The sequence below is a fragment of the Rhinopithecus bieti genome, unplaced genomic scaffold (assembly GCF_001698545.2).
Source record: "Rhinopithecus bieti isolate Rb0 unplaced genomic scaffold, ASM169854v2 scaffold_2349, whole genome shotgun sequence".
NCBI classification, from domain to species: domain Eukaryota; kingdom Metazoa; phylum Chordata; class Mammalia; order Primates; family Cercopithecidae; genus Rhinopithecus; species Rhinopithecus bieti.
The window spans coordinates 967,293-975,750 of NW_016804051.1; the positions used below are offsets into that span (position 1 = coordinate 967,293).

At 36.7% G+C, this 8,458-nt stretch overlaps 1 protein-coding gene across 1 annotated transcript in view; it reads right to left on the reverse strand.

Moving 5' to 3' along the window:
- Window positions 1-8,458, reverse strand: part of ABCA6 (ATP binding cassette subfamily A member 6) — a 63,824-nt gene that overhangs the window by 11,524 nt on the left and 43,842 nt on the right. Inside the window, 4 exon segments of the mRNA XM_017863698.1 lie at window positions 1,253-1,372; window positions 6,037-6,150; window positions 6,418-6,591; window positions 7,706-7,813. Coding sequence (XP_017719187.1) covers window positions 1,253-1,372; window positions 6,037-6,150; window positions 6,418-6,591; window positions 7,706-7,813 — 516 coding nt within the window.

Here is an 8,458-nt window from a genome sequence, read left to right on the forward strand (position 1 = left end):
CTTGAGCCACCGCGCCCGGCCAACAATATTTTTCTTAAGCGCCCCAGACAAGCCTTTTCAGAGCCCCTTCTTATCCCAGTGGTGACTATTTGCCTATAATGATAATTAGTTCCAGCATGTTATTCTTTCTTCATCAATCAATTCATTCAGAAAGTTACTCATTCCTCCTAAATAATACATGACAGATCTAGATGAGTGTATTTCACCTTGCAGGTCTACTTAGGAGGAAAATGCTTTAAGCAAAGGGGTTAGTTTCTAATCAAGAACTTCAGGCATTGCTCAGCCAATGGAGATGTATTTTTGCAAATGGAAGGCTTTTCCAGTTCGCCAAGGACATCCCCGATTACGGAAGCCCTCTTTACTTTCCTTAAAGCCATTTCATTGGGTGGTACAGAGCTCCAAAAAGTGTGTTCTCCACTGAACTATCTTGCCCTGGCCTCATCGTATACTTTTCTCCACTTGAACCACATTCAGTTTCTTTAATGCCTCCTGGCTTTTCCTGATTTGGTGCCTTTGCTTTCTTCTGCAGAACATGCTTACCTCCTGTCCCATTAACTAATTCTTATTCATCCTTTAGCCATGTATTTAAATATAATGTCCCCAGAAGAATTGTCTGACTTGCTAGAACACACCAGCTGTGCTTTGTGTGTCCTCCCTTGGCCCTTTGCCCTTGTGCTTTGTAACCTTTAGGTTCCTTGTATTGACTTGAGTAAGTTCGGTCTGTCTTTGCCTCCACTAAGCTTTGGGGAAGTCAGGACTGTGCTATCTTGCTCATCAGGTGTCCCCAATTACTAGCACAGTGACTAACAGAGAATAGTATTTGATACATATTTTTGAATGATTGAATGGAATCGCATATGAGTTTATACTCAGCGGCTAACAAATACCTGTCAAACCAAGCACATTTTCCCCCCAATCTGGCATTACCCATATTTGAATGGCATTTGACAATGCCTATATTTGGCAAAGTGAATAGGGCAAAAGTTTAAATGTTTTATTGAGATTTAATTTTGCATGTGATAAAATTCACTCATTCTGAGAGTAGAACTCAAGGAAGTTTAGTAAGCTTACAGAGTTGTGCAAGCATCACCACAATTCCCCTTTTGAACATTTTCATCATCTCCCCAAAATCTCTTATGCCCACTTGCTGTTACTTCCCAGTTCCACTACTGTCTGTCTCTCTTGATCTGGGAAAAGCACTTTAATAAGCTACATATTCAAAATTAATGACACAGTTGGTAACATTTCTTACCACTTCCAAAAATGTTTTAAATCCAAGCAAGGTATATGAAGGAACCAATACCATGGTGGTAATCAATATACTTAGGTCAAAATGACTGATTAAAGTGGTAACAAACATGATGATGGAGGCCTACAAGGGAAGTTCAAATATATTGTATCAGACATATTCAACCCATTGGTATTTCATAAAACATTTAAGATACAGATGTTCTCATGATGTATATCATAATGTTCCTATACGCAGATATACTCATTTGGCAATGATAGTTTCTACTTTTAGAGAGAGTAGGGAAGAAGCTTTTGTTAACAAGAATACATATGATCCCCAATAGAAAATTCTTAATAAAGACTGGAGACTAAGGTGAAAGCTAAAATGACCAAATAGACTTCTTGCCAGTGTATTATTAAATTTAATCCAAGACAAGAGGATAGAGGGATTACCTTTTTATGGCTAAGGTAACAATATTGCTAATGAATAAAAACCTGTATATGTTGAAAGTTACATGGCTATCATAAAAAAATGAACAATCCATACTGTCTCTCAACCAGACTACTGTAGAGCTTTCTCATTGTCCTTCCTGCTCCCTTTCTTCCCCATACCAAACAAAGGACTTTTCTGAGAGTGTGTATTTTTATTGTGATGGATTTATTTTATTTTATAAATTTTTATTGGCAAATGGGAAGGAATAAGGATAATTGTTTATTTTTTTGTTTTAAGAATAAATTGATCAGCCAAGTATGTATTGAGCACTACCCTCTGCCAGATCTTATTAATGTACTGATTATAATAAAAACAGAATCATAATTGCTAAATTCACTAAGTATTACATAAATGCCAGGTTTTAATAATTTAGCAGGAATTATTTAATCCTCACAACTCCATAATGTAGATACTTTTATTATCTCTCCCTTTACAAATGAGAAATCTGGGGTTTACTCTAAGTCCTTTAGTTCACTTAGCTGACTTCTCTTATTCTACCAGACCTCCACATTTCTACAATCTTTCCTCTCTTCTCATCCACTGGAACAAGAGAGGAGTCTAAACTTTCACAGTATGAGAGATTACTCCAGGACTCAATGTGCTAAGATGTGCTACTATACCTCCACCACAGAGCATAATAGGCTGAAAAGGTACTTCCTTATCAGACAGGGGTCTGGGGTGCCCATGAAGCACCACAACCCTGGAGGTACGGAAGTCCACTGGACTCTAGAAACAAATTAACTGCTGACTGTGGCTTCACTCAACCATGGAGAGACATCGCCTGCACTGTCCTTCCAAATGGATCCCACATCACCAAAGGACAACTACACTGAATATCAACACACTATACCTTCTGACATATGATCCTGTGAGGAGTAAATAAATTACCTTAGTCCTAGGACTAGCTTGGTTTAAGTTGATACTAGCTGTACGATGAAAGACAAATTCTCACAACATATATTTTCAATACATATTTAGAAATGACTTATAAGTTATCTGTATGCAAATGCAAATTTTAGTGCAAACTGCTTGAGGTCTTTGTGAAGAGGTATAATTTTGCAACTTTTTAGCCTACTGAAATCAAGATGTGTTAATCAGCACAAGTTTTGAATCAGTATTTCCAACCATGCTACTGTCTCATATTTTTTAACATGAGGAATGACATAAGGTCTGAGACTCAAGTTTATTCCTGAGCCTGTCACTATTCTTCGTGTTTTTCTGAGCAAGTTACTTAATTCTTTCCTCTATTGAAGTAGGAAATTAAGAAAATAACAGAATAATAGTATAAGTAATAATAGTAAAAATTATAGTAATATAAGAAAAATAACAATGACTCATAGAATGAATTGCTGCATTAACCAAGGCTGAAAAGAATTTAAGTGGCCTCTCCCAGAAGTTAAAGTTAAGAGAGAATACTGTCTGTCCCAAGAAACATTAACCATATCTCTTTCCCACATATTTGTAAGTTCTGTAAGTCCCTGTTGTTCTTGCTGTGCAGCTGCAAGGTCACAAGATAAATAAGTGAAAGTTGAGTTGCAACTCATATTTTTCCTAAGATGTAAGTCATGGCATAAATGACTAACAGCGTTTGTTCTCGCTTCTGCAAACCTGCTTCCTGCCTCACGTTTTTCCCGCCCCAAAATGCTTAAAAGTTGCTCACTTTCTTTGTTTGGGGCTCAGACTTTCAGGACGCATGTCCGCTGAGCCGATACACACCTAAAATAAAAGCTCTCCTGCATCCCGATCAGTCTCTCTGTTTCCTTAATTTCCTGCAACACTATAAAATTAGGTAAATCATACTAGACAATTTCAAATTTCTTTCAGGTCTGACATTCCATCATTCTAGAAATATGTAGATTCCTTCCAGTGACAGAAAAATGAAATAAATAAATAAATACACTGAAATAGATAAGCATAAGAAGGGCAAAGAAAAAATAATTGGAAATTACAAATATACAAATACACATTTTACTATTACACTGCGGTGTAATTTTGTTTTTACATTTTGGACAGTCTTTATTTTACAAAACATACCTTGCCTCTGGAATATTGTCTTGCCTTATCTGAATCCATAACAACTTAAGCATAAATGGCAGCAAAGGATAAAAGGAATGCAATCATGTGTGTATGTGTTTTGATTTTAAAAATACAGTGTTTTTCAGTGTCACGTTTGATTTTCTGCTGTGATCTTTTATTTGTGACAATTTTTTTTCAAATCACAGTGAGAACACCTTAATCACCACCTTAGTCCACAAGCCTAAGAAGCAGTTCTGCATTATCATCTTACTTTAGAAAGAACAAAGTTAAATTTCTTCTTTTGTTCATCTATTCACTTGCTGCCATATATACAAGGCAAATTCATAATATGATAATGCAGATTCTGCCTTCTGCTGTGTTTTGAAGGAAAATTGCTCTCACTGGACTCTCACTCCTTACTCCACAATGGGAAAATGGTTTCTGCTTTCTAAGTCTAGAGATGAAACGTATTGTTTTGGAAGATTCTGGCATATTAAGTTCTAGAAGGTCTATCACAGTCTATGGAATTGATGCGCAGGTTTGAACTGGAACTTGGCTGAGAAAATCTTGTCTATAATGTTTTCCAACCCAAAGCATCACTACAGAGCCTGCAGCCGTGAGGAAATCAAACCAGCTCAGCTTCTCCACTAAAAGCTAAAAGGCAAGGGCTGAGGTATGTTTCTACCACTGATGTTGAATGCTCCCTTGTCTGAAAAATTCCCAGCTCTATACAAACTGGGATAAGTTGTGAGTACACGGTAAACCAGGGGCAACTATTTCATGAGGCACATAGCAAAAAAATGTGTCCATCTAGATGTGCATTTGTTCCAGTTTGTAATGATTTCTGTGTAATAAGGGTCAACACAAAGAGTGGCAAAAGCCACAGAAGGAACCATGATTCTAGTACGCTGTTTACCTAGGACTGAAGCACAAGCTGCTGAAAGAGCGTTTATGAGGGGCACTCACTAGGGCACCAGCAGCATCACTCAGGCTGGCAGGAGCAGACCCAAGTGCAACCATGTTGGACAATAACCCTGACATTTCTTGGCTATCACCTCCACGGTAGACTTCATTCAGAGCTAAAACTACTGGCAAACACAAAGAATGAATGTGAATTCTTTGTTCATCTTTGCCAGACAGATGCAAGAGTGCTGGCTGAAAAGAAACCAACTGAGTGTCAGTAAGACTCTCTTCTACAGACGTCTAATCTAGCACCTGGGATTACCCTGGACATGGCAGTAAGTCTGTTGGCTGACCAAAAAATAGTTTCCATGGAAAGGATAAATGGAAAGACCTTTGGTGCACCAAATCCTCATGGCTGCCTGAAAGCCAGTTTTTCTGAGTAAGGTAACCCTAATGTTCTTTCTGTAGCTTCTGTACTTCCACTGGATTGTGCTGATGGTGGTGAGAGATATACTTATAGACACTATTTGCTGAATACAAAGAAATACAACCCAGAGAAGTCAAACCCAAGTGCTGTCCACTGAGTAGGAACAATAGCTACCTGCTGGCCAAAAGAGTCCCAGACTAATTTCTTGTAGAAGTCAGTGGGTGATATAGGTTAGTGCAAAAGCAATTGCAGTTTTGACATTACTTTAAATAGCAAAAAAAAAACAATTGCTTTTGCACCAATCTAATATTAAATATATCATTTCTTACAGATGATCTTTGGTTGGGTTCTTCTCATGGGTTCAAGATTCCCATTCCAAGAGTTGAGAGCTGTTTTCCAGACAGACATTCAATCACTAGTTGAGGATATCAGTTAATGGAGGCCTGAAGTGTAGGACCCAAGGCACTCTGGTGTCTCTAGAGTTTCAGCAAACATTTCCAGCAACGTTTTCCATGATCTTGGATAAGCTGTTTACTTTTATACTAATAAGTAACCTGGCATAAGTATAAAACATCTTTGGTATCTGAAACTATCAGCAGCTAAGGTTAAGAGAGGCCTTCTTGAAGACTATAGAGATGGGTTGTACTGTCAACTGTCAGGAAGCCAATTTTCTAGTGTTGGCAGGAAGCCCTGTATTCTGAAGGAGACATAAACTCAACAGGATGTTTTAGACGTCAGGTCTTCTGTAAGATTCTCCATAACTTCTGTTCAATGGATAGCACCTGATTTCTTTAGAAATATTATTGATTCAGTAACAGTGTTGCACTTCCCTCTCTTTTCTATGCTGTAATTTTAAAGTATTATTAATTTTCTCTACTGCTTAAGGCAGACATCTGTATTTAAGATTACATTGGAAGTTTAAAAAATAACTCTATTTCTCTATTTGTATGTATGTATATGTACTTACAAAAAAGAAGTAAAATGACCAAAGGGCACTGTTTTTTCTCCTTTTGCGAAAAATAAATGATATCATATATATCAAGAAGACAAGAGAAGCTGCATAACCGGGAGTAACTATAACCTGAGGATAATACAAATAATAACACAGTCAAAAAATAAAATATTACTGTGGAAAAAATTAGATTACAAATTCTAAAACACATTTTATCATATATTTTATCATACAAATAATCTAAAACACATTTATATCATACATAAAACTTTCCATGTTTTATGTTTTGGTTTATTAGAAAATATGAATTAAAACATCTTAACTACATAAAATAACAATGTTAAAATTTATTATTAATTACTTTATGAAATTTGGTTTATGTACTGTGTTACTTACCAAAGCAAACACAATTTGGCTTGTAATAAGAAGGTACTGCATGTTTTCTATGTAGAGAATTAAATACATTGAAAGGAGAATTAAAATGAAGAAGCTGACGTCCACTAGTGCCTGCCCACACCAGTAAGCAGAAGTGTAGAGGCCCGAAATCCATAGCTGGGACTTAGCATTTTTCTGATTAAAAAAGAAAAAGAAAGAAATGTATATAGATTCAATTAAAATGTAAATCTAAAATAAACACAAACACATTGGAAGAAATTTTAAGATAAATATAATCTAATCTTCTAATATTAAAAAAAAATTATGCATATACTGCTTAGTAACCTGAGGCTTATAGAGCCAGTTCCATGGTTTACAAGTTGTCTATTTAAAAAAAAAAAAGTACATTGTGATAGGCTTGACTCGCAACACTACTTTAGCTCCTGCATGATGAATAGAAAAGTAACCTCATAATGTTCAAGGCATTAAACTCTATAAAAAGAAGTATTGGCCAGCATGGTGGCTCAAGCCTGTAATCCCAGCACTTTGGGAGTCTGAGGTGGGTAGATCACAAGGTCCGGAGATTGAGGCCATTCTGGCTAACATGGTGAAAGCCCATTTCTACTAAAAATACAAAAATTAGTTGGGTGTGTTGGTGCAAGCCTGTAATCCCGTCTACTCAGGAGGCTGAGGCAGGAGAGCTGCTTGAACCCAGGAGGCCGAGGTTGCAGTGAACCAAGATTGTGCCACTGCACTCCAGCCTGGGCAACAGAGTGAGACTCCGTCTCAAAAAAAGATGTATTATTTTGTGACCTGGAGGACATAATACATTTACCTTTGCCTAAACATCTTGGAGAGTTTCTAGGTCAGGATGGTGAACACTGATATATGTAACTGTTTTGTCTGAATAATGGGCATAATTGAATACAAATATAACATAAAATTGCAATTTCCAGAGTGGAAAAGGAATTCAAGTCTTAAATTTAGCCTTCAATTTCAACATCAATGATTTCCTTCTTGTGGTTGGGAAATAATGTGGTCAAAAGATTTATAATATTTCCCTTTGAGAGTGTAGACTAATTGGAGTCTCTGAAAAATCATTGTACTTTTCAGATGACATTGGAATAAAAAAGCATTTTGAGTTTTTATAAGTAAATTATCTGACTTGTTAAGAATAAGGTTTAGCTACAATATCTAAATTAAACATACATTCAAACGTTTTCTCAGAAGAAAACATTTTGAACACATAGCATTCAAAATACAGATATTGAAATTCCTGAAATTTCTTCTTTTCCCCGCTTTTTCTTACCTTGTAATCACTGATGCTGCCCATGGTGATGTAAGGAGAAATGCTACATAGAACCAAAAATAAGAAAAATGAACCATCCGGCAGCCCAGTCCAGAGTCCCATGTGGCTCTGAAAATATAAAGCGTAGCTTAAACTAGTGAATATTTGTTAAATGAAACAAATAATTATAGCCACAAAAATGCACTTTTTTGAAATGTTGAAAAATCAAAGTAAACGTGTAGCTCATCACCATCGATGCAGAGGTGGGAAGGAAAATGACTCTGATCTTCAACTCAAAGAACAAAGAGAAGTCAAAAAGTCATTTAGGACCTATTTCTGGGGATATTTCCAAAAGAATTGAAAGCAAGATCTCGAAGAGACACCCACACATTCATATTCACACCAACAATACTCACAGGGGGAAGTAACCCAAAAGTCCAAATTAATGGATGAACAAAATGTGTATGTATATACAAACAATGGAATACTATTCAACCTTAACAAGGATCACCTGAGGTCAGGAGTCCGCACCAGCCTGATCAACACGGTGAAACCCGTCTCTACTAAAAATACAAATTCGGCCAGGCGTGGTGCATGCCTGCAATCCCAGCTACTTGGGAGGCTGAAGTAGGAGAATCGCTTGAATCCGGGGGGCGGAGGTTGCAGTGAGCAGAGATCGCCCCATTGCATTCCATCCTGGGCAACAAGAGCAAAACTCCTTCTCAAAAAAAAAAAAAAAAAAAAAAAAAAAAAAAAAAAAAAAAAAAAAAAAAA